The sequence below is a fragment of the Astyanax mexicanus genome, chromosome 3 (genome assembly GCF_023375975.1).
Source record: "Astyanax mexicanus isolate ESR-SI-001 chromosome 3, AstMex3_surface, whole genome shotgun sequence".
In the NCBI taxonomy this organism is placed as follows: domain Eukaryota; kingdom Metazoa; phylum Chordata; class Actinopteri; order Characiformes; family Acestrorhamphidae; genus Astyanax; species Astyanax mexicanus.
This window is the reverse complement of record NC_064410.1, coordinates 62839116-62866829: the sequence shown is the minus strand read 5'-3', so window position 1 is coordinate 62866829 and position 27714 is coordinate 62839116. Positions and strand designations below refer to the sequence as shown.

Sequence of the window (27714 nt, the reverse complement as noted above, 5' to 3'; positions counted from 1 at the left end):
TAATTATATTTAAATACACAACTTTATCACGAGGGATGAGAAGCAATTACTACTCAAATAAGTAAAGAAAATAATTCAGTTCAGTCAATCCGAAAAGAAGAATTTCAAGTGCAGGTGCAAAAAGACCATCAAAAATGTTATTTATGATGATGGAACTGGCACTCATCAGGACCGCCCCAGGAAAGGATAGAGGAAGAGCGAGAGTTTCCTCTGTTGCACAGGATAAATTAATCAGAGTTACCAGCCTCAGAAACTCACCTTAGATTTTAAAATGATATAAATATAAACTAATTTAGATTTTATACGATGAACAATAATCATGTAACCATTAGAAACACGACTGCACAAATAAAAATAAAAACACACACTGGATGCAGAGCACGTTCTTTTAATTAGAAATAGCAATAAAATTTAGTTAGTTGGTACAAAAATAAAGAAATATGGATATTCTTTTTAAAAACTGTACATGGAAAACTCATTAACTCTTTAAGGCCTGAAGATTCAGAGCCAGTGATAGTCTCTCACATTTCATTGTCTTGCTGCAGGATAATCAGACAATCAGATAATCAGATAATTAGACAATCGGATAATCGGACAATCAGACAATCAGATAATCAGACAATCAGACAATCAGATAATCAGACAATCAGATAATCAGACAATCAGATAATCAAATAATCAGATATTCAGACAATCAGATAATCAGACAAACAGATAATCAGACAATCAGATAATCAGACAATCAGATAATCAAATAATCAGATAATCAGACAATCAGATAATCAGACAATCAGACAATCAGATAATCAGATAATCGGATAATCAGACAATCAGATAATCAGATAATCAGATAATCAGACAATCAGATAATCAGATAATCGGATAATTAGACAAACGGATAATCGGACAATCGGACAACCGGATAATCGGACAATCAGATAATCAGACAATCAGATAATCAAACAATCAGATAATCAGAAAATCAGATAATCAGACAATCAGACAATCAGACAATCAGATAATCAAATAATCAGATAATCAGAAAATCAGATAATCAGACAATCAGATAATCAGACAATCAGATAGTCAGATAATCAGACAATCAGATAATCAGATAATCAGACAATCAGCTAATCAGACAATCGGACAATCAGACAATCAGATAATCAGACAATCAGCTAATCAGACAATCAGACAATCAGACAATCAGATAATCAGACAATCAGACAATCAGATAATCAGACAATCAGATAATCAGACAATCAGATAATCAGACAATCGGATAATCGGATAATTGGACAATCGGACAATCAGACAATCAGATAATCAGACAATCAGATAATCAGACAATCAGACAATCAGCTAATCAGACAATCAGACAATCAGATAATCAGACAATCAGACAATCAGACAATCAGACAACCGGATAATCGGATAATCAGATAATCAGTTAATCAGACAATCAGATAATCAGACAATCAGATAATCAGAAAATCAGATAATCAGACAATCAGATAATCAGACAATCAGACAATCAGATAATCAGATAATCAGATAATTTACAAAGAATTGCATCAAAGAGAAACAGCAGTTTGTTTTTGACCGTATGCACCCAGACCAAGCTTTGTGTCTCAGGCTGTATTGTCATTAAAACATATAGAAATGGGCGGAGCCACACGTCATACTGCAACCAGCCAGCAGAGGCGCTACACCATATATACAGTGCCTTGCAAAAGTATTCGGCCCCCTTGAATTTTTTTAACTTTTGACACATTTCAGGCTTCAAACATAAAGATATGAAATTGCAATTTTTTTGTGAAGAATCAACAACAAGTGGGACACAATCGTGATTTTAGAAATAAAAACAGAAAAGTGGGGCGTGCAATATTATTCAACCCCCTTGAGTTAAGACCTTGTATGTGATTACACCTGCAATTGCTTGGGGTTTGTCTCTATCAGAGTTTTGCGGTCATTCAATCACCTGGATATGTTTATTTGTGAACCGTTTCATTGTAGATTTTGCTTTATGTTTTGGATAATTGTCTTGTTGGAAGATAAATCTCCGTCCCAGTCTCAGGTCTTTTACAGACATCAACAGGTTTTCTTCTTCCAGAATGATCCTGTATTTGGCTCCATCCATCTTCCCATCAATTTTAACCAGCCTCCCAAATCTGTCCCTGCTGAAGAAAAGCAGGCCTAAACCATGATGCTGCCACCACCATGTTTCACAGTGGGGATCAGGGTGTGTTCAGGGTGATGTTTTCTGTACAAACAGCACTTTTTATGTCTTTATTTTAACAGTGGTTTTCGTCTTGCCACTCTTCCCTAAAGGCCAGATTTATAGTTGTCCCTGCAGGACCAAGGCGCAGCTAAATAGCTCAAGGTGCATTCAGGAACCAAAGCGTTTATATTTACAGTATAAATAATACATTATTCCCCTGATTAATAACGAAGGATTTATCAAAAGTCCTGTTCTTATCTCTCAGCTGATTGGCCAAAAGAAGAAAATACGTAATAAACACACAAAAACTGCGTTCACACAGCGAGTAAACGTGGCCCAAATCCGTATAGCAGTGTGAACAGCAAAAATGTACTGAATCTCATATTTTAAAAAATCTGATTTCCCTCACTTTGGCTGTGTTCAGACTCCAAGCCCAAATCAGATTTAGATTGTATCCAGCTGTAGATCTCTGCAGTTCATCCAGAGTGATCATGGGTCTCTTGGCTGCATCTCTGATCAGTTCTCTCAGTCTTGTTTGAGCTGAAAGTTTAGAGAGACGTTCGGGTCTTGGTTAGTAGATTTGCGGTGGTCTGATACTCCCTCCATTACAGTATGATCTCTTGCACGGTGCTGCTTGAGATTGAGTTTAAAGCTTGGGAAATCTTTTTGTATCCAAACCCGGCTTTAAACTTCTCCACAGCAGTATCTCGGAGCTGCCTGGTGTGTTTTTCCTTGGTCTTCATGATGCTCTCTGAGCTTTAAACTGAACTCTGAGACTCTGATCACAGAGCAGAAGCATTTATACAGAGACTTTATCACACACAGGTGATTCTATTTATTCAACATTGGATCATTCAGAGATCCTCACTGAACATCTGGAGTGAGTTTCAGCTGCACTGAAGTAAAGTAAAGGGGATAAATAATAATATTGCACGGCCCACTTTTCAGTTTTTTATTAATAAAAAAAGTTAAAATATCCAATAAATTTGGTTCCACTTCACGATTTTGTCCCACTTGTTGTTGATTCTTCTAAAAAAAATTACAATTTCATGTTTGAAATTTATGTTTGAAGCCTGAAATGTGGCAAAAGTTTGAAAAGTTTGAAAAAGGGGGCTGAATACTTTTGCAAGGCACTGTATATCTCACACTGGCATCCTGCTGTGTTAATATGTTAAAAATGCTGGAGATCATATTAGTCAATGATTATCCTGAATACTTTTATATTAAATACTCTATTCTGGTGTATTGGTGGTGTTGTGATGATGTGATGTGATATCTCTGCAGGTGATGGGATGTGATACCTGATTAATTCACTCATAAAAGCCTCTTTTTACACAGTTTACACTGTTTACACTGTTTTCTGTCCCGGCAGGACCAAGGCGCAGCTAAATAGCTCAAGGTGCATTCACAAACCAAAGCGTTTATATTTACAGTATAATACATTATTCCCCTGATTAATAACGAAGGATTTATCAATAGTCCTGTTCTTATCTGGCGTTTCAGCTCTCAGCTGATTGGCCAAAAGAAGAAAATACGTAATAAACACACAAAAACTGCGTTCACACAGCGAGTAAAAGTGGCCCAAATCCGTATGGCAGTGTGAACAGAAAAAACTTACTGAATCTCATATTTTAAAAAATCTGATTTCCCTCACTTTGGCTGTGTTCAGACTCCAAGCCCAAATCAGATTTAGATTGTATCCAGATTAATTTCTGAATCCATGTGAAATCAGATTTTTTTTGCATATCTAGATTGTATACAGATTCATTTATGAAACTACGTGAAATCAGATTTTTTGTATATCTAGACTGTATTCAGATTAGTTTCTGAATCCATGTGAAATCAGATTCTTTTGTATATCTATATTGTATCCAGATTAGTTTATGAAACTATGTGAAATCAGATTTTATGTATATCTAGATTGTATCCAGATTAGTTTCTGAATCCATGTGAAATCAGATTTTTTGTATATCTAAATTAATCCACATTAGTTTCTAAAACAATGTAAAATCAGATTGTTTTGTATATCTAGATTGTATCCAGATTAATTTCTAAAACAATGTAAAATCAGATTTTTTGTATATCTAGATTGTATCCATATTAAATTCTGAAACCACGTGAAATCAGATTTTTTGTATATCTAGATTGTATCTAGTATAATTTCTAAAACTATGTAAAATCAGATTTTTTAAATATCTAGATTGTGTCCAGATTAAATTCTGAAACCACGTGAAATCTGATTCTTTTGTGTATCTAGATTGTATTCAGATTGGTTTCTGAAACCACGTGAAATCAGATTTTTTGTATATCTAGATTGTATCTAGTATAATTTCTAAAACTATGTAAAATCAGATTTTTTAAATATCTAGATTGTGTCCAGATTAAATTCTGAAACCACGTGAAATCTGATTCTTTTGTGTATCTAGATTGTATTCAGATTGGTTTCTGAAACCATGTGAAATCAGATTCTTTTGTGTATCTAGATTGTGTCCAAATTAGTTTCTGAAACCATGTGAAATCAGATTTTTTGTATATCTAGATTGTATTCAGATTAGTTTCTGAAACCATTTAAAATCAGTTTGTTTTTGTATATCTAGATTGTATTCAGATTAGTTTCTGAAACCATTTGAAATCAGATTTTTTGTATATCCAGACTGTATCCAGATTAGTTTATGTAACTATGTGAAATCAGATTTTTTGCATATCTAGATTGTGTCCAGATTAGTTTCTGAAACCACGTGAAATCAGATTTTTTGTATATCTAGACTGTATCCAGATTCAATTGTGAAACCACGTGAAATCAGATACTTTTTTGTATATCTAGACTGTATCCACGTTAGTTTCTGAAACCATGTGAAATCAGATTTTTTGTATATCTAGACTGTATCCAGATTCATTTCTGAATCCATGTGAAATCAGATTTTTTTGTATATCTAGATTGTATCCAGAATAATTTCTAAAACTATGAAAAAATCAGATTTTTTAAATATCTAGATTGTGTCCAAATTAGTTTCTGAAACCATTTGAAATCAGATTTTTTGTATATCTAGATTGTATCCGAATAATTTCTTTACAAGAAGTGTTGCTGCTCTTTAGAGTTTGAACTGTTTAGGAGCGTTCACATTAATAAGATATTGTAAACAGACTAAAATAAACATCAAATTGGATTTGGCCTACTTTTACCTCCTGTGTGCACATAGTTTTATACTCATATATCATATTTAACAAGGAGTGAACATCCCTGAGGAAATACTAAAGGGTAAAGAATTGTCATAAAAACTAAAGAACTGAGATTCACTGCATTTAACCAGTTAGGCTAAATTATAACATCTGATCTTCTTATGATCTTATCTCTTCGCTCCTGACTTTTTGGTAAAGGAATACTCCAGCACTTTTCATCCCATCATCATCTACAAGGTGCGTTGTGATGCTCATTGCTATCTTACACCCTGTCAACAGTCTATTTTAATGCATTTTCGTGTCTGGTTTAAACAGCAGCAGAGCTTCTGAATATATCTACACTGATGGGCGTGGTGGTCTGGAAATGAGGTGTGTTCAGGTTCATTTCTGGAGTATTGCTTTCTTGGACACGTCCAGGTAGCTGCGCCGTTAAAATAGCAATCTGCCAAAGTCAGAGCTCACCTGACTCTTAAAGGGAATGATGAGCAAGAGACACTCTGATTGGATTGTTTTACATTACGCCCAAAATTAACCACACCCATGATTAATTAAGAAAATCAATTCATGCCTTTTGCTTTGTGTTTTGAGCTGCGCAAGATGTACTGTACTTTTCCCGTCGTTACGATAGCAAAGACACACTGACACGCCCTAAATCAAGCTGCACTGTGCACAAATAAAAAAATAGTCTACCAAACACCAAACGCCAAATTTTCTTACTTTTTCTGCTACGGAAAGCACTGGAGTATTCCTTTTTCCCCCTGTTTGTACATAATAAATGCTATTTTTGTATAGAGATGAATTATTAATAGTTCAGATTTCAGTATAATGAATTTCCTGAGCCGTTTCTTATAGAGGAGCTGGAGGTTTAGGTGGGAGTGATGTTCAGCTGGCGGTGTGTGTGTGTGTGGTGAGGTGTGTGTGTGTGGTGCTGATGCTGGATGTTGAGATGCTGTTGTGTTGGACGCCGTGTGTCCGGATGGGACTCCGGGTTGGGCTGCCCCCTGCAGGTGAACACAGATAATACAGTATCATATCAGTTCATACAGGGCATGACCAGACTGTATATGTGTTTATAGGACATGGATCAGAGTAAATCAGTGCTTTCAGGTTTGGTATAAGAGTGATAAATAGAGTGTACACTACTGTTTACGTTATTATAAACACTATATTAATACTAGGTGTGGAGCATTTTACTTTCTTATTATCAAAATAATGTAATTTTTCAGTTCTTTAAAAGCATGGGTTCTACAAGCTGTTTTTCTGTCGTTTCTTTGATGTTATTTATATATATATTTTTTTTTATTTGCAAAAATAGAATGTAAGATCAAACCTAAAAGAGGTTTGTACAAAGTACTTTTTCTCCAAAGAAATTATAAGAGAAACACAGAGAAGAAAAAGACCAAGAAAAATAAAATAAAAATAAATAAATAATAGTAATGATAATATGTATTTAATCAATATACATAATCACAAGAATATACACAAAACATATTTAGTATTTGCATTGGCTACATTGACAGTAAATAAGTTTTTTTTTATAACTCATTTTTTTATAACTAATGATGCTAGTGTAGATTTTTAAATGAGTTGGTAGGCAGTTTCAAATTAAAAGTCCTCTGTGAGAAAGTGTAAACTGTTCAATTTGTGTTGTAAAAAAGCAGCACGGAGGTTATTAGAGGATCTAGTGGAGTAGTGATGAACTTGAAGGTTGTATTGAACATGATTTTGTATTGAAAATGGTTGTTGGTAAAGGGAAAATAAACTGATATATTTGAAACTGGTTAATTTTATACACATTCTGAAGAGTTCTGATGAATTTGTAGGCAGTTGATACTACTTTTGTAAGTACTAGCCCAAATTATGTTACAGTAGGAGAGTTAAGGATAAATATGTGTATAATATAAGTTAAGAAGAATTTTATATGGTAGAATATATTTTATTCTTCTAATGACACCAACATTCTCTAGTATACCTAAACAAATTAGCACAATGAACGTGATTTATGGCAGAAACATAAGAAGAACCTTTATGTTGTGAATATATATCCATACATATCTATTACAAACACTGGAAAATATACCGTATTTTTCACACTATTTCCTATTCTATTTCCTACCCCTAGTCTATTTTCCAGTCTATTTTCATACATAAAGTGCACTGGATTATAAGGCTCATTAAGAGACACTAGTAAGGAACAGGGGTGTCGCCATGTTTTCCTTCTAATTTTAAAGCTAAGTTCGAGTGCTGGATGTTAATCTACACAGATTTCTCTTCTGAAAACTGTTTATTTGGGTGAATAAAGCACTTCCATTTATTTACAGTAACCTTAGATTTCCAGATTTCCACTAATGCTGGGTGCAGCAGCATTAGCAGTTAACCGCTAGCCATGGTTATTGTTAGTAAATGCTGTCAGACAGCGCTACACTGAGGAACCCTGAGTGTTTCAGTAAGCCAGGGTGCTATCAGCTAGTGGTTTGTTCTACGTAGCTTGTTTTAACACAGTAAACACGCAGACTACAGTTCAATATACTCACCTCTGAACAGCTAAAGAGCTAGCACTGAGCATGATTAGCGGGGTTAGCAGCAGGCCAGAGGCCATAGTGCTGTGGTTAGCAGCTAATGCTAATATTACTCTAGTCTCGGTGCTGGAGAACTAAACTGAAACTCCTGTATAACTCTGTACTTTAGTGGAGTGGCTTAAAATTCATACAGACGTTTTTTGGAAAAATTTAAGGATTTTTAAGTGCGCCTTATAGTGTGAAAAATATGGTAATATAAATATAGTCACAAGAATGAAAAGCCTAAAGTTATTTTTTTCTTTTTATTGATGTGTAAAATGTTACATATATAATTTCTACACATTCAGTAGCCAGAAAAAGTATGAGAACAGTTTGATGGATGAGATCAAATCACATTTTATCACCAATATATGCAGAAAGCCATACAATTCCAAAGGTTTCACATACTTTTTCTTGCCACTGTAGCAGAAATCTACACAAATTGGGTAACAAAAAAAGCTAATGCTAAGATAGCTCAGCTAACGTTACTATCCTAGTCCTGTAAAGCAATAAGAGTTATTAAATGAGACTCTGTATAGGATAAATGCAGTGAATGTATTTTGGTGAATTATACAGTATATATATATATATATAAACTGCAGTGGTGTGCTTTATTAACTCAGTAAGTCATTAACTCACCCTGTGTTTCTTGTCGGGCAGTAACAGGACAGTCTTTATGGGCCACCAGAAGCTGCTTTAGCTGAGTGACCTCCGACCTGAGCAACGTCACTTCATTCTGTAACAACACAAATAATCAATATTCAATCTGTACATTTTTATTATTCTATTGATTCTTTGGGCCTTATTTCAGTGAATAATAGGCAAGCCGTTAGTTTGTGCACCATGCAGCTTGATTTAGAGCGTGTCAGTGAGGTTTCACTTTCGTAACGATGGGAAAAGTACACCTTGCACGACTCAAAATAATGGGAGTGGTTAATTTTGGACGTAATGGAAATAAACCAATCAGAGTGTCTCTTGCTCATCATTCTCTTTAAGAGTCAGGTGAGCTCTGACTTTGGTGGATTGCTATTCTAACGGTGCAGCTACCTGGACATGTCCAACAAACTCTTCTCAGCAGAGGAAACTGAGCTGCTGGTTGACGCTGTGAAGGAGCTCCAGCAGCTCATTTACGGGAACAGCAATGTTATTTTATTTACTATTCTGTTTATTGTTGATGTAAAAGTTGCTAAGATAGCGATGAACGTCTGACTGTTGGCGTCTGTCTAGGTTGTATTCAGTCAGTGGAGCTCCTGTGTTTTTTGTTACCAAAAGAAAAAAGAAAAAAAAAGAACACCACGCCCTCCAGTGTAGATATAATCAGAAGCTCTGCTGCTATTTAAACCAGGCAGGAGGAAGAAGTGATAGACTGAAAATAGACTGTTTTCAAGGTGTAAGATAGCAATGAGCACTGTGTTGCATCTTGTTAACTCTACTGCAAAATAAAAGACATGTTATATTGATATTGAGACACCTGTATGTACCTGTAGCTGCAGGTTAGTGTGGGTGAGCTCCTCAGCTTTCCTCTCCAGAGACGACACCCAGACCTTCCTCTTCTGTCTGCAGCGAGATGCCGCTGCCCGGTTCCTCTCCAGAAACTTCTTCCGGCGCTCATCCGGGTCGCTGTCTGTGGCCCGTCTGCGTCTGCCCCCGCTCGTCTGCGGAGGAGACTGAGAGCAGGAGCTACTGCGAACCGGAGACACCTGAAAAAGGTGATTTTTTAAAAAAAGACTTTATTAATTAAAACAATATCTGCTCTCCTTAAAGCTCTCCTTAAAAGTCTCCTTCCAGTAAAATCCACTCTTCCTCAACCTCCATCGTCAGCAGCAGCTAGTAAAAGAAATTATTCAGAAAAGCGAGTCGATCAGGAAAAGCACCGTGTCTACATCAACCCGTCAATTAGTATTCATGGCCCCGCCCACCTCTGCTCGGGACCGCCCGCAGGCAGAGCTGAAGCCAATCAGCGATGCTGTCTCGTCACATAGGAGCTAAATAACAGCGCTAGGAACAACATGGCAGTTCATTCCTGTGTTATTTGTGCGAATAACACATCAGTGTTTATATACTTTAACCAGTAATTCAGAGCTAAGAAACAAATGGTTAGAATTAGTCTATGGAGGAAAAACACCACCAGCCAAGTATAATAGAGATAGGTAGGTGTTTAGATGTTTAGAACAGTTTTGTTTACACTTGTTAAAAGTAAAAATCCACCCCGGGGTTTTGTTCCAACTGCCTGGGTGGCTCTGCTGCGGCTCAGCCAACAAAAAACTGAGGTGGATTTTTACTTTCTGGACCTGGACTACCCACCTCTGTGTGTAAGTAACTATAGGTTTAAATAGGATCTCTGGTGGATTTGGCGTTTTTTGTTTACAGAGACTCTAAGACTACATCAGTGGCTGAACTGCACTTAGCAGGGCATTATTACACATGTTGTAAAGTAACATATGACATTGCAAAGATTTTATTAGTGTAAAAATCTCTTTATGTTAAATTTCTTGTTTCTAAATGTTGCCCATCTTGCTGCCTCCTGGTTTCGCAGTGCTGTTAGCCAATCAAAGGCAACGTATGTATTTATGTATGAATATTCATGAGGAAGAGCTGAAAACCTATCGTTTTTCCCCACCCACTCCTCCACCGGACTAAAGCAGTGTTATACTGGATCACCGGAGCACTTTTTTACACATTCATTCATACTAGAGACCACAACTAGATATTTTAACATGAATGAAATTAATTCAAATGGTTAAATGAAAGACTGTGTGTAGAAATTTCTACCTGTGCAGGTACTGGCTGATGACTCAGATGAGTGGCAGTCAGATGGGCGGGGCCTGGGTGCAGGTGTGCAGGGGGGGAGTGGTGGGCACAGCTGTGAGGTGGCTGCTCCTGACTGTCTTGCTGGTGGTGGGCGTGTCTTGGCTGTGATTGGCTGTGGCAGTGCTGCGGGTAAGAATGGTGAGGCGGTGCAGGCAGGTGTGTCAGTGGAAGCCCCGCCCTCCTGTGGTGCTGTGATGACACAATCCCCATCATGTGACCCATAGGGTTCTGGTTGCCATTGGATACTGCAAGGTGTGTCTGGCTTGGCGTGACCTTTGACCTCTGAGGGATTAGGTGAAAACTAGGTGAAAACTATTATTTTTAGCAAGAATTTAAATCTTAAAGGTTTATATTAATGCTAAAATTATTTATGCAAATTAATAATCAGGTAGATACATGTGTATCACATCATTAAATTCAGGTGTTTTATTGTCACAGGTGTATAAAATCCAGCCCCTAGCTATGCACTCTGCCTCTACAGACGTTAGTGAAAGAGGAGGCGGAGCTTAAGAGTTTACTGAACTGTAATAGGATGGCACAATACTTTTGTTTCTTATAATTTATACACAGTACCAGTCAAAATTTTCTGAGGCTGGTAACTCTGATTAACGTATCCTGTACAACAGAGGAAACTCTCGCTCTTCTATCCTTTCCTGGGGCAATCCTGATGAGTGCCAGTTCCATCATTATAATGTTTTTTTGATGGCCTTTAGGACTGACTGAAGAATTTTTTTTCTTTATTTAGTTGAATAGTTTTTATCATAATCTGGATTCGAACATTACTCAAATATTCACTATTCACTGTATACCTGTAACTCTACCTCTTCACTACTTTACTTTAACTGATTTGCTCAAACTAACATTAAGAGACAAGAAATTTAAGTAATTAACTCTTGATGAGTTCAGCACAGCTGTTAACTGAAAGCCTGAATCTAAAACATAAAACATATTCTGTTTTTTTTTTTTTTTTAAGTAGCAGTTTGTATTATTTCATTTCTAAACTGAAAGCAGAAGCATTTCTGAGTGGAGAAGAATATGGATAAAATATATAAATATAAATATATTAATTCTTAAAACTGGGGTGTTCTGGTCGCTGTTTGTGGGAGTTCTTCTTCTTCTGGCTGCGCCACGCGTCTTTACGTACTTACGTCACACGTTCAGCCTCTAAAAGAGGATCTGGCTCAGTTTTACTGAACGCGAGCGGCTGGTGGAGCAACGGGGACTTCAGAAGAGGAAACTCAGAGCTCAGTAGATCATTCACTCATAGTAAAACCAAAGAAATGAAGGAGTGAAGTTTCTAACTGAGCTCTCTCTCTCTCTCTCTCTCTCCATCTTTTTTAAACTGAACATAACCTGGAATTGGATTCATCCGCTCTGAAAGGAGACCGCATCACACCCACCCAGTTTAAAATGATTCTTCCGCATGCTAATGCAATTACCCATTCTCACCAGAGAGGGAACTAAATCCCCCAAATCATAAAACTTAAGGACATCAGCTTTATTATGTTTTTGTTTACTACATGATTCAGTGTGTATAAATTTATAATGCAAAATATTTTAAAATAACGAAAAATCACTGAATTTAAGGTGTGTTTTTAAACTTATACTTCATATACATATATTTATATATTTGTGATTTGATTGATTGCATTCAGTGATGGTGAGATTAGTGTGTTAGTGAGGTTTGGATGTTGGATGACTACGACCCCACCTTGTCTCCAACTCATCCCAACACACACGCACATGCTTACACACACACACACACACACACACACCCTTTACACACACCACAAAGGAATCTTTCACAAAGTTAGTGAGGTCACCTGCAGGTCAGGACCGGGCCTTTGAAACCTAATTTGATCCTTTCTTCACTCAAAGACAGGCAGAATCTGTGTGTGTGTTTAAGTGTGTGTGTGTGTGTGTGTGCGTCTTTACGTGTGTGTGTGTGTTTAAGTGTGTGTGTGAGTGCATTTCTGCGTCATTTCTGAGAACAGGAAAAGAGCAGAAGTGTGTGTGTGTTAGTTTCAGTACACCTTCACATTTTCTGGGCCTCTATTGTACACACTAATCAAAGTGTGTGGTGATGCTCATTGCTATCTTACACCACATCAGCAGTCTATTTTCACGCCTCGTGCCTGCGCTGTTAAAATAGCGTTAAGGAATAAATCTACACGGATGGTTGTGTTGGTCTGGAAGTGAGGTGAGTTCAGGTAAATTTCTGGTGTGTTTCTATAAAATTTTGCTCCACTGACTGATTAAAACCCTGACAACAGTCAATCATCAGAGTCCATTCCTATCTTAACCATGCAGGAGTGCCTTCTTTTAACTCAACAATAAACAGAATAAAGAATAAAAAACATTACTGTTCCCTTAAATGAGCTGCTGGTGTATCTTCACAGTGTGAACGAGCAGATCAGTATCTGTCTCTGCTGAGACGCACAAAAAAGCGCCACACTGATAAGATACGAATGTGCCAAAGTCAGAGCTCACCTGCCTTTTGAAGGGAATGATGAGAAAGTGACAATCTGATTGGTTTATTTCACGTTACACCCAAAATTAACCACACCCATGATTAATTAAGAGATTTAGTACATGCCTTTTTCTTTGTGTTTCGAAAAAGCACAAGGTGTTTTTTTTATAACTGAGAAATAGGCCTTACCTGGTGGGAGGGGCATGATCCAGCAGGGGCGGGGCCTGGAATTCCAATGAGGTTGGTGTCCATACTTAACTGTGCGTTCATCTGTTAACGCATCAGAGTAGAAGAAGTATAGTTAACGTTATATACTGTGTGTATATATATATATATATATATATATACAGTTCTGGAAAAAATGGAGAGAGCACTTCAGTTTCTGAATCAGTTTCTCTGATTTTACTATTTATAGGTTTATGTTTGAGTAAAATGAACATTGTGGTTTTATTTCATAAACTACAGACAACATTTCTCCCAAATTACAAATAAAACTATTGTCATTTAGAGCTTTTATTTACAGAAAATGGGAAATGGCTGAAGTAACAAAAAAAAAAATGCAGAGCTTTCAGACCTCAAATAATGCAAAGAAAACAAGTTCATATTCATAAAGTTTTAAGAGTTCAGAAATTAATATTTGGTGGAATAACCCTGTTTTTTTAATCACAGTTTTTTTTCATGCATCGTGGCATCATGTTCTCCTCCACCAGTCTTACACACTGCTTTTGGATAACTTTATGCTGCTTTACTCCTGGTGCAAAAATTCAAGCAGTTCAGTTTGGTGGTTTGATGGTTTGTGATCATCCATCTTCCTCTTGATTATATTCCAGAGGATTTCAATTTGGTAAAATCAAAGAAACTCATCATTTTTAAGTGCTCGCTTATATTTATCCAGACATTTCCAGAGCTTTACAACATTTTCTTTACACTCACATGCATACTAGATGTCCCCTGTAGAGCACAGGCTGCAGGAGGCCGGGGTTGGCTGTGCAGACACCTGTGTGCTGAGCTTCAGTTCATCAGAAACACAAAACAAGAGACGTTATAATACAGAACTGGGTCAAAATATACAGTACCACCTTAAATTATTTTAAATGCATTGTAGATTAATACTAAACTCATCCAAATTATGAAGAAAAACATATAGAATAATTTATTATACCACAGTTAGTTCCGACCTTGCAATGTGATTGGCTGAGAGGCATTCTATAAGTGCCATTATCAGCCGGTAATGCACTGTAGCCAAAGCTCTCCATATATTACTGAATTACTCCGCCACATACAGGTAACCTAGCAACGATGCAGCGCTTACAAGCCAAACAGCACAGCTACAAACAAATAGAGCAGCAATGGAACTATTTTAACTGGCGGAGTTTTTATAACCAAACAGATCCTATTTAACTTCTCCTCTTTAACTCTTTAAAATCTTTAATAAACAGTGATAACGGAACTGTGGTATAATCACTATAATACACTCAAGGTTCCTGTTATAACCTGTAATATTGGCACTGCTGTGCTGATCTACAACCGCAGCACAGCATTGCCAATATTACACGTTATAGCACTTAAACAAACCAGAATATGTTTTATATTTTATATTCTTGTTTAGATGATCAGTTTTGAACATCTCTGCTGCATTTTCTCAGTCAGATTTATGAGGTAGAGTCTCCTGGAATTCAGGCTTTCAGTTAACAGCTGTGCTGAACTCGTCAAGAGTTAACTACTTGAATTTCTTGTCTCTTAATAAAGTGTTTGAGATCTGTCCTCAAAGAGAAATATGATACTTATTTAGAAGAATATAAATTATGAAACAGATTCTGGTTTACTATTATTAAAAATAATTCAGCATGTGTTCCTGTAGAGCTTTAATATTATTCAATATTAAATTTACAGTGTAAAAAAAAACAAACAAAAAAAACATTAAATGAGAGAAAAGAGGTGTGTCCAAACTTTTGACTGGTACTATATATTAATAAGTGTATTATACATTTAGGTGATAATACATAATGCAGCAGTACTCACTGTGTGTTGGTGGTGCTGGGGGTTGTGTGTCGGGACACAGAGGGGTGGAGCTGAGCCAGGGAGCACTGCTGGGGCTGCTGGGATTGATGGGGTTGATGGGATTGATGGGATTGATGGTGCTGGAACTGGGGATGCTGCCTCTGACCATCATTGCAACTCTGGCTTGAAACTGATGAACACTGTACTTTAAAATTCTGAAAGGAAAAGAAAAATAAAAAAAGAGTTTTTTTGTAGCTTTTAATGGAAGTTCAGACTATGAAGGAACACATAAGGAATCATGTAGTAACTTAAAAACAGTGTTAAACAAACTAAAATACTCTGTGAATAAGAGTTTAGGTGCTCTTATCTGGGGAGCTGTTGACTTGTGGCTCTTCCTTTCCTGGGGTGGCCCTGATGAGTGCCAGTTCCATCATCGTAACATTTTTGATGGTCTTTGCGGTGACTGGACTTGAGGATATTTTCTTTTAAAAAAGTTCTTTAAATTGCCTTTTAGATTTTTCTTTATTTAGTTGAGTAGTTGTTGCTTCTCATAATCTGGATTCGAACATTACTCAAATATTCACTATTCACTGTATACCTGTAACTCTACCTCTTCACTACTTTACTTTAACTGATGCTCTCAAACACTTTATTAAGAGACAAGAAATTCAAGTAATTAACTCTTACAGCACTTCATGCTTCCCTCTGCTGCTGACAACTTTTATGGAGATGCAGATTTCATTTTCCAGCAGGACTTGGCACACTGCCCACACTGCCAAAAGTACCACTTGGTCTTACATAATATTCTAATTTAATTTTCTGAGACACTGATTTTTGGGTTTTCATTGGCTGTAAGCTTCATAATCATCAAAAATAAAAAAAAATAAATGCTTAAAATAGATCACTCTATGTTTAATACATCTATATAATATATGAGTTTCACATTTTCAACTGAATTACTGAAAAAAAAGTATTTTTTTAAATGATATTCTAATTTTTGAGATGCAGTAGTTTCATAAGGTTAATACTACTGCATCTGCTATTGCAAAGATATATATATATATATATATATATATATATATATATATATATATAAATATATAAATATATATGAGATATAATGCGAGTACATTTCTCACATTTCTGCAAATATTTTATTATATCTTACCATTTTATAGGACACCCTTATATTAAATTATATATTAATTATATATTATTATATTAAATTATATATTAAATATAATTCAGAGTAGTCACTGTACAGTTTGTTTATATATTAGTATAGCTTTACTGTCCTCTGAAAATAACTCAACTGTCAGCCAGTAATGTCTAAATATCTGCAACATAATCTGGACACAGTGTCCAAATTGTGCCCAATTGTGTTATTGTCCCTCCCTGGTGTCATGTGTTACAAGGTCTCAGATGCGAATGGGGAGCAGGTGTGTTAAAGTTGGTGTTTTAGGTTTAATTCTTTCATACTGGCCACTATGCTACCTCATGGCAAAGAACTCTCTAAGGATGTGAGAAACAGAACTGTTGCTCTACATAAAAATGGAGCCTAGGCTATAAGAAGATTGATAACACCCTAAAAACTGAGATACAGCACGATGCCCAAGGTCACACACTGGTTTAACAGGGTTTTGGCTTCCCCAGGGTCGACCAACGAAAGAAAAAGAGAGTCCATGTGTTCAGAGTAATATCCAGAGGTTGGATTTAAATAATAGATGCATGAGGGCTGCCAGTATTGCTGCAGAGGTTGAAGAAGTGGGAGGTCAGCCTGCAGTGTTCTATACACCCTGCAAACACTGCATCAACTCTGTCTGCATGGTACTGTACTAGAAGAAAGCCTCTTCTGAAGCTGATGCACAAGAAATCCTACAAAAAACCTTATACAGGTGTAGGTGTTTTCAAGCTGAGTTACACACTGCTGTCACATGACTTATGGCATGCCAGTGTAAGCTTCCAAAAAAACTAATACTTTGGACATTTCTGCAACGTATTTGTGAACATTGCTGTTTTTTCTCACCTGCTTGACGTCTTCTTCCTCCTCATCATCATCATCCTCTTCCTCCTCCGCTGTCTGATCGAGCTCCAGATCGCTGAAGAGTCCGACCTCCTCACAGTTCCTCAGGAAACGTGTCGGAGTCGGCGTCTGATCTACACAGCAACATACAATAGATATATATAATGTTCACTATAGGGGTGGACGATACGGCCCTACAATTATATCAGGGTATTTCTGCGATAAGTATATTCTTAGTAACGTGACAAAACAATGAATTAAAAAAAAAATTTCAAGAACATACTACTGCGACAAAATAGATATTAACATTCACTAATGACTGTTACTAGCACTCACTCCTGTTACTAGCACTCACTCCTGTTACTGGCACTCACTCCTGTTACTTTTTATGTTACAAGTAACATAAGTGAAGGTAACAGGACTGAGTTTTTAGCATAGAATTAGCAAAAACGTGAAAAATAGCTAAATGGCAGCTATGCTAACAGCATGAGGACACTGAGCACATTCTTGTGATTTTCCCAAAATTTGTTTTAAAAAAATAGACCAATAAGATGTAAGAATTATTTAAGGTAACAGGACTGAGTGTTCAGATTAAGCTCCTCAGTCATCGTTACAATAAGATCAAATATACAGAAAAACTAATGAGGGAACTTTTATTTTGTTCTTAACATGATCTTCAGAACCAGAACCAGCTGATGTCACTTCCTGTTGTAGATGTGACTTCCTGTTGTAGAATGTTCCAGATGTTTCAGATGTTCAGGGTAAAGTGTTACTGTAACAGGACTGAGTGAAACCACAACACAGGGACACAACTAAAATGTGTATTTTAACTTAAACATTATGGATTTATTATGAAAATTTTATATAATATTTTTAAAGCATAAATGAGATTTGGAGTCACAACAATGCGAAAACTACATTACATATTCTAATTATACTTCATGGTAAAGTTTATAGTTAGAGAGTGGAGTAACAGGTCACAAATGCTATTTTTTCAGTGTTTTAAGTATTTTTTATTAATGTTTTTAATTACATATCTTACTTTTGCACCATTAAAATAGCAATCCGCCAAAAAAGTCAGAGCTCACCTGACTCTTAAAAAGAATGATGAGCAAGTGACACTGTGATTGGTTTATTTCACATTACACCCAAAATTAGCCACACCCATGATTAATTAAGATAATTAGTACATGCCTTTTGCTTTGCGTTTCGAGCCACGCTAGGTGTACTGTACTTTTCCCGTCGTTACGATAGCAAAGACACACTGACACGCTAACACAGATTAAATGCCCTGCTCTCACACAACCTTTTTAAGGATATTTTTTATATTCACAGAGCTGAATCTTGACGTTAGTCAGATGTTTGAGGTCATTTCTGCTCAGACTAAACTCAGACTGTTTCTGCAGGATATCAGTGACAGCGGCGGGTTCAGGAGGTCAGAGGTCAAACTCCCTTTTGTTTGTTATGTAAATGTTCCTGTCGCTGCGGTGAAAGCTAACAGCCCTCGGAGGTCAGAGGTCAAGCTGATGTTTACATATGTCAGACACGGGGTTTCCACGACGACAGACACCGTCTGAATACGTAATTAACTGAGATGGTCTGATTGTCTTTCTTTTAACTTACAAACCAAAGAAAATAGTATATTGTTATAATGTTTTTGATTAAACCTTATCACTGCTTATACTAATATTTGGTGTACAGCTCTGGATAAAAAAATAAGACGCCACTTAAAAATATGAGTTTCTTTGATTTTAGCAAATTAAAAACCTCTGGAATATAATCAAGAGGAAGATGGATGATCACAAACCATCAAACCACCAAACTGAACTGCTTGAATTTTTACACCAGGAGTAAAGCAGCATAAAGTTATCCAAAAGCAGTGTGTAAGACTGGTGGAGGAGAACATGATGCCAAGATGCACGAAAAAAACTGTGATTAAAAACCAACCAGGATTATTCCACTAAATATTGATTATTTCTGAACTCTTAAAACTTTATGAATATGAACTTTTTGTTTTCTTTGCATTATTTGAGGTCTGAAAGCTCTGCATCTTTTTTTTTTGTTATTTCAGCCATTTCTCATTTTCTGTAAATAAATGCTCTAAATGAGAATATTTTATTTGGAATTTGAGAGAAATGTTGTCTGTAGTTTATAGAATAAAACAACAATGTTCATTTTATCCAGAGATGTATATCACTGTACTTTTTTAAGACGGTTTCACAGTATTTTTATTAGTATTATTATTTTTCTTTTGCATGACTGGGCTTTAATATAGGTTTGTGAGTTACTGTACTGTTGGGAGTTTATATATATATTATAAAACATTAAGTCTTTAAATTAAGACTTTGATTACTGTTGGGTTTACTTTATTCCACAAAATGTATACACAATATATGAAGAAATCAGACTTTATTATCAGAAAAAAACAGCTGAAGAATATAAAACATAGATCTTAAAAAGATATACGGCAACAACTTTAACACAGCTTCATTTACAAAACTAAATATTTTAAATAGTTCCATAAACACTATAAACAGACCTAAAATACTCAATGTTTAGTATTTAAAATAGATATTTCTCAAAAGCACTATTGCACAAGTTACAAATAAGTTTATTATTGATTTAAAATATGTTACTATTGAAGCCATTACATTACAGTTTTAAAATCAGCCACAGTTTTGTAGAGATTTAGGAGTTTTATCACTTGTGCTGAATAAATGATTCTGGCTCAGGCCTGATTTTCTTTTCTCCGAGCTGTGGATCGATTGCGTAATCCTATCGTTCTCTTGTATAATTGTGAATAATTGCTGTTTTCTGTTGTTTTTCTATTATACACATATACAAACACTTATTAAGTGAGGAACAGCAGCAGGAGCTCCTCAGATAAAGTGCTCTTCTCATTTCTCTCTAGGCAGGATGAAGCTGAGCTACCATCACTCCAGTGAATTAGCTTGTTATGCTAACCACTAGCATTAGCTAGCGAGCTGTATTTGCTTCTTTGGCAGTGCTATTCTACACAGAGCTCCGCAGCACCTCTAGCAGTATGGTGGTATGTAAAAATTCAAAACACAGGCCTACTTTCATAACTACTTCATAACTACATAACTTACATACCTTTCTCTACTATAAATTCTGCATTTGAAGACTATCTGTGTTGAAAGGCTTAAATCCACACACAATAATATATATTATAATAATTAATAATAATCTTTATTTATGTAGCACCTTTCATACATAAAAAAGCAGCTAAGTGTTGATAAAACAGAAAATGTGTCAAACAATAAGTAACATAAAACAAATAAAACAATTAAAAGGTAAATATTTAATGAATAAAATAAACATACAAATATAAAAAATAAAATAAAAATAGGAACTTAAGATACCACAGCAACCCATACAGACACCACAGCAACCCTCGCAGATACCACAGCAACCCATACAGACACCACAGCAACCCATACAGATACCACAGCAACCCATGCAGATACCACAACAACCCATACAGATACCACAGCAACCCATTCAGATACCATAGCAACCCATACAGATACCACAGCAACCCATGCAGATACCAGAGCAACCCATACACAGATACCACAGTAACCCGCACAGATACCAAGGCAACCCATACAGATACCACAGCAACCCACACAGCTACCACAGGAACCAATACAGCTACCACAGCAACTCATGCAGATACCACAGTATCTCAGGCAGATACCAGATCAACCCATGCAGACACAACAGCAACCCACACAGGTACCACAGCAACTTACACAGATACCACAGCAACCCATGCGGATACCACAGCAAGACACACAGATACCACAGCATCCCATACAGATACCACATCAACCCATACAGATATCACAGCATCCCACAGCAATGCAGATACCACAGCAACCCACGCAGATACCACAGCAACCCACACAGGTACCACAGCAACCCATACAGATACAACAACCCCTACAGATACCACAGCAACCTGCACAGATACCATAGCTTCCCAAACAGATCCCACATCAACCCACACATATACCACAACAACCCATGCAGATACATAGCCTCCCACACAGATACCACAGTAACCCACTCAAATACCATAACAACCCACACAGATATCGCAGCAACCCATAAAGATACCACAACAACCCACGCAGATACCACAGCAACCATGCAGATATCACATCAACCCACACAGATTCAACAGCAACCCACGCAAATACCACTGCAACCCACACAGATACCACAGCAACCCATACAGATACCACAGCAACCCATACAGATACCACAGCAACCCATGCAGATACCACAGAAAGACACACAGATACCACAGCATCCCACACAGGTACCACATCAACTCACACAGATACCACAGCAACCCACACAGATACCACAGCAACCCACAGCAATGCAGATACCACAGCAACCCATGCAGATACCACAGCAACTCACAGCAATGCAGATACCACAGCAACCCATGCAGATATCACAGCAACCAATACAGCAGATACCCCAGCATCCCATGCAGATACCAGATCAACCCACACAGATACCACAGCAACCCATTCACACGGAAATCTGATCTGAACGCTTCTAAATAACAGTGCGGACAGTCTTAACAGAACAGATCTGAGAATTTAATCTGATTTGCCCGCAGTGTGAACACAGATTAACTGTAAAAGCTTAAAGGGATGTGATCAGACTTACCTGACAGTGCACTGTCGAATTTAATGGAGGGGAATTTGAGGGTCATCTCATGTTTGTGTCGGTGGATGATCAGGTGATCTTCTCGTTGGAAACGCTGCAGAAATCAGACACAGGAAATTAATATGAACTACTTCCTGTTTTTTAATTTACTGTATGTTTCTTCTGTAATTAATAGTATTAAAAAGAGTTTATACTTCTTTTGTTGGGGAGTCGGATTTTAGCACAACACCTCTTATTTTACTTCTTCTATTGTTTAATAGGTGATGAGATCCTGACTCTATAAACTTCATTTGTTTCTATAAGCCATTTGGCTCCTCCCTTATTGTGATGTCATAATAAGGAACTCTGCATAGAACCACCCTGGCTGCACCCCTCACCTTTCAACCCCTACCAGACTAGCCCCACCCACTAGATCTGTTGGTTGATAACCTCAGACAGTACAGAGCAGTATTAGCTAGCAGACTTCGTCTGAGGGAGGGATCTATACCTACTGTCCGTGGCTATCCGTCAGTAGATTAGGAAGATCAGTAAGAACTTTCAAATATTGAGATTTGTGCTTCTACAGTTAAGCAATAAGCATGTGTTTTCCCTCGATTTAGCCCAAGCTAACACTAACGTGTGGTAAACATTTAGCATAAACATGGGGTGTGGCCAGAAACAGCTTATTTGCATAAAAGTGTCAGAGCCTTTAAATGGCGGAATAGAGCTGGTGAGATCTTTATCTAATTTGGTTTAAAGAACTTTATATACATGTTTTTTTTTGTATAAAACACAGATCTACTCTAACTTGTGTAGAAAGAGGTATAATATATATGTCTCTTTTAATAGTTTTTAATATTTGGGAAGCTCATAATTTTTTTTTTTGCAGAATAGAGCAAAATAAATCGAAGGCAAAGAAAGTATAAAAAATGTATTTCAGGTCTCGTTGGAGCATTTCTATTGGTCAGCTTTCATAAAATTCTGATGCAGAAGAAGTTACACTGAAAAAAATGATGAGTAAAATTTACATTTTGCATTTGCTTTTTTTTAAGTATATTTAATTTCAGATAAATTTACTCAGTTTCAAGACGTAAATGTTACATACAGTAAATAAGTGAACTTTTAAAAAGAATGTATTACATGCCATTCATGTGTTGACACAGTGTTATTTGTGTGTTTTAACAAAAAATATTTAAATTTCAGGAATTATAATATATTATGTATCATAAATTATTTGAGTGATATTGTATGAAATGTATGCAGTTACCTTCGCTATGGGATGTAAACAGTGGCTTGCATTAAGCTTCTTGTGCAGTTTTAAAGCTCTAAATGCCTCGTTTCAAATGTCAGGACTCTTTGGATTCTACCAATGAAGTGTGGAGCCACAGGGGTTGGAGAATGAAACTGAAACACCTGGTTTTAGAGCACAATAATTGATTGTGGTGATGGACAGTTCTGGTGGAAACAGGAGAGTTGAGGTGCACATTGAATTCTGCGTGATTTGATCAGCCGTGGTTTTATGTTTTTTTGGATACAATCCGGGTTAGCACCCGAACATCCCTTTCAGACAGCTTCCTCTTAAAGCGTCCACAGTTAATCCTGTTGGATGTGGTTGGTCCTTCTTCTTGGTGGTATGCTGACGTTACCCTGGATACCGTGGCTCTTGATGCATCACAAAGACTTGCTGTCTTGGTCACAGATGCTCCAGCAAGACGTGCACCAACAATTTGTCCTCTTTTGAACTCTGGTATGTCTCCCATAATGTTATAGTGTGCATTGTAATATTTAGAGCAGAACTGTGCTCTTACCCTGATAATTGAACCTTCACACTCTGCTCTTACTGGTGCAATAATGTGCAATTAATGAAGATTGATCACCAGGCTGCTCCAATTTAGCCATGAAACCTAAAATCACACACTAAAATGATGACAGGTGTTTCAGTTTCATTGTCTAACCCCTGTATTTTTAACCTGAATAAGAGTATAAAAAGTGATTTATCTAAAGGGTAAAATATGCCCCATATCACTCATTCTATTCTAAAAATTCTCATTCTATTCTATTCTTCAGAAAGCTGCAGGAGAGTGGAGGAGAGCTTAAGAACTTTTTTTTATCACGTTTTAATAATAAATACACCCAAAGTCCATTTCACACCGGAGTTCTCCTTTAATATACAATATACCTGTGCTTTTCTGGGCTACTGCACATGCTCAGATTTGTCTCAGGGCAACAGTAACCAGGGGCAACCGTGGGTGTTAACGGGTGACCAGGTGTGACTCACCTGAGAGCATCCTGGAGCATTACACACATACGGCCTGTCCTGATCAACATTCATCACGGGAACCTGAAGAACCTACACACACACACACACACACACACACACACACACACACATATACATGTTTATGCTTAATGTATAAAAATGCACAGGCATGCCAAAAGTCATGGGACAGCAGTATGTAAATCCATTGTAAAATGTGTCCCTAACATTTTTGAATATCCTAAACGATATTATACCCTGTAATATGGTGCCATATCACCCCCCCCCCTTTAATTATCACATTAGGGTTCTACTTTTTTACTGTTTATATTAAAAGAAAAATTCACACTCTTCTCATTTCCAATTATATATCTACTAGAGACAGATTATATCTGTCCAGCATCATTTAATTTACAGTGCCACTTTAAAATAAGACTACCTTTATAAAGGGTTTATAAATGGTTAATTACAATTAGTTAATTAATGGTTACTAATTAGGTTGTAAATGCGTTAAATATCATTAATAATCAGTTATTAATAACACATGCGTAGAAAGAGCAACAATGACCTTTTGTTTGTCAAATAGTGAACCCACAGCCGTCTATATTGTTGCCCTTTCTATGTATGTGTTATAACTGATTATTAATGATTTTAAGGCATTTACAACCTAATTAGTAATCATTAATAAACTAATTGTAAACCCTTTATAAACCCTTTATAAAGGTAGTCTTATTTTAAAGTGGTACCTAATTTACTTTAATCCTGGTTATAACTCACTCTCCAGCCATATGCCATCTTATATCTCATCCATGATTTCTATAAACACCAGTTATTATCAGACCCTCTCTAGTGACTGGATCGCCTGTCAGGTTCCTAGAGTTTTTACTGAACTGTAAAAATCTGCTTTTAGCTACAGAGCAGCAGCAGTGAGCTGCAATTCACTACAGGAAACCCTAAAACTTTCAAACTCAGCTCACTGGTGTCACTGAATCATTTTACACTTTTAATATCTAACCACCTTCAGACTGAGTTTTTATTTTACCTTTTTATTTATTTTAATTATTTTGTCTTTTTATTTCTTTAATTTTATGTTTTACTATTTAGCCCTTTTTATTTTATTTATTGTATCGATTTTATTATTTTATTTGTTTTGTTACTGCTTTTAATTTTTACCTTTTTTATTTCATTTATTTTCTTCCTTTTATTATATATATATATATATATGTATATATTTTTTGTACTTATTATTGTTATTATTATTATTATTATTATTATTATTATTATTATTATTATTATTATTATTATTATTATTATTATTATTTGTTTTAATTCCATCATTTACTTTTTATAATTGTGGTTATTTTAGTCCTTTATTTTTTTTTACTGTGTTTATATTTTATTATTCTACATATGTATCTCTATCTATTTGTTTTATTGCTCTACATTTTAGCCTGTTTGCATATCCTTTTATTTTTTATTATTTTATTTTTTCTTAATTAAATCTTACATGGCTTGCTTGTTTTCATAATTTGAACTTAATTTTCAATCCCTTTAATTTTATGTAAGCTCAGCTACATTAAAAATGAGGGTTACCCTCAATGTGTTTACCCAGTGAAAATAAAGGTTGATTGATTTTTTGATATTTGGAGTTCATCATTGGCTTCTGTGGAAAATCTGATCAAATTCTTGTATTTTTTAATATCTCAGTTAGGGGTGTGATATATCATATCTTATCATATGCAATAATACAATTAAATTTTCATTTTGTTGCAGTAGTGTATTCTTGAATATAATTTTTGTGTATAGTATCTTTATTGTGAAAATACAATGAAATATTGTGATATTATTTTAGAACCATATCGCCCACCCCTATTATGAGGTGTTATCTTGTGAGAGGGGTTAAAAGTAGGAAAGTAGATTAATCTACTGATACTTTAACTTTCTGACTGTTAGATGTGCAAATGCACATACACAGCTTGTCTAGACCCTGTAGAAGAGAATTACTGCCAATAGAATAGAACCATCTGGAGCAGATAAATGATAAAACATGAAAGCTGAAGTATTTGAAAACACATCATGCAACATGTTTCTACTCCAGAATCTAGGAAATAGTCTTTTCTGGACTTTATAGAGACAGTTACTCCAACAAAAGCAGGATAAACTCTTTTGAATACCCTTTATTTCATAAGAAACAATGAATAAGCAGGTGTCCCAATACTTTCGGCTGTAAATATAGTGTAGCTTTATTGGTCTGAATGGTAAATCACAGCTCGGTCTGTCTGTCTGTCTTTAGTCAGCATTTTTAAAGGGATGACGTCATCGCTGAGATCATTTAAGGTGGCGGACAGACAGACAGACGTCTCAAGCTCCCCTACACATACATACACACACACACACACGCACGCACGCACGCACACGCACGCACACACGCTCCGACCACTGAGGAGGAACAACAAACCGGTGAACCTGCAGAATGACATCATCACAGTCTGAGCACCGGACGGTCCTGCTAACTTTATCTAACTCCACACACACACACACACACACACACACTATACACACACACACACTATACACACACACACTCACACATTTACAAACACATACATACAATCTCTTATATACACACACTCTTACACTGTTACAAATACGAACACACACACACACACACACACACTGTCACACAACTACGAACACATACATAAAATATCTCATATACTCATATTGTCACGCATTTACACACACACAATTTCTAATATACACACTCACACAAATACAAACACACACACACCCACACACACACACAATGTCATACATTTCAAAAGACACACACACTCACACAAATACAAACACAAACACACATATACACACTCTTACATACATTCACACTGTCACACATTTTCAAACACACACACTGCCACACATTAAAAAAAAAGAAAAAAACGACACACACAAACTTACACCTAGACACACACTGTCACACATTTAAAAAAAAAGACACACACACAATCACACATTTACAAACACACGCACACACAAACACACACACACAAAAACTCACATTGTCTCACACACACACGTACTTACCCATACACTGTCATACACCATACAAACACACACTACAGAAAGTTAACCCAGCTCGTGCTGTCACACACACACACACATTATACACTACACACTACACACACAGCACACAGACCCAGCTGAAGTGAAGGTAAGACTCACCGTAGCGCGCGCTGCTCAGCTGCTCTCGCGCGCCGGACTGAAGCGCGGTTACAGTGGGATCTATTTACAGCAGCATTACATCACCTCGCCGTGACGTCACGTGGGATTCCTGAACTTCTAAATCATAGCGCTCCGGTTCCCTTTTCAGGAGATGGGGAGGGGGGCGGCCCCGACACGCCCACCCACAGACCCTGGCCCTGTGATTGGTCCGCTGGAAAGGGGAAGGAAGGAAGAGGAGGGGGCGGGAAGAGCTGTGGAGGGGGGCGTGCCTTCAGCTGC

At 36.5% G+C, this 27714-nt stretch overlaps 2 protein-coding genes across 6 annotated transcripts in view; one reads left to right on the top strand and one right to left on the bottom strand.

Annotated features, from left to right (window-relative positions):
* Positions 1-27714, top strand: part of wu:fc38h03 (acetylcholinesterase collagenic tail peptide) — a 761412-nt gene that overhangs the window by 103798 nt on the left and 629900 nt on the right. The window contains exon 18 of one of the 5 annotated variants that reach the window (XM_049476003.1): positions 14900-14966. The exons of the other annotated variants lie outside the window; for them this stretch is intronic. The gene's annotated coding sequence lies outside the window, so the exon portion shown is untranslated. Of the gene's footprint in view, positions 1-14899; positions 14967-27714 lie in introns of those variants that run through there. 5 annotated transcript variants of the gene reach the window in all.
* On the bottom strand, positions 354-27627 carry creb5a (cAMP responsive element binding protein 5a). The gene is made up of 11 exons (XM_022665320.2): positions 27436-27627; positions 24232-24303; positions 21975-22068; positions 17268-17398; positions 15263-15456; positions 14174-14249; positions 13430-13510; positions 10732-11052; positions 9441-9659; positions 8599-8695; positions 354-6402 (listed from the first exon to the last, which is right to left on the bottom strand). Exons 2-11 carry the CDS (start codon positions 24283-24285, stop codon positions 6284-6286), a joined length of 1386 nt encoding a protein of 461 aa, XP_022521041.2. The 5' UTR covers positions 24286-24303; positions 27436-27627; the 3' UTR covers positions 354-6283.

Coding starts and splice junctions, on each gene's coding strand:
- creb5a (XM_022665320.2), bottom strand. CDS start 24,285: ATGAATGTTGATCAGGACAGGCCGTATGTGTGTAATGCTCCAGGATGC. Junction 8,696..9,440: donor ACACTAACCTGCAGCTACAG/GTACATACAGGT, acceptor GTGTTGTTACAG/AATGAAGTGACGTTGCTCAG. Junction 6,403..8,598: donor TGCCCGACAAGAAACACAGG/GTGAGTTAATGA, acceptor GTTCACCTGCAG/GGGGCAGCCCAACCCGGAGT.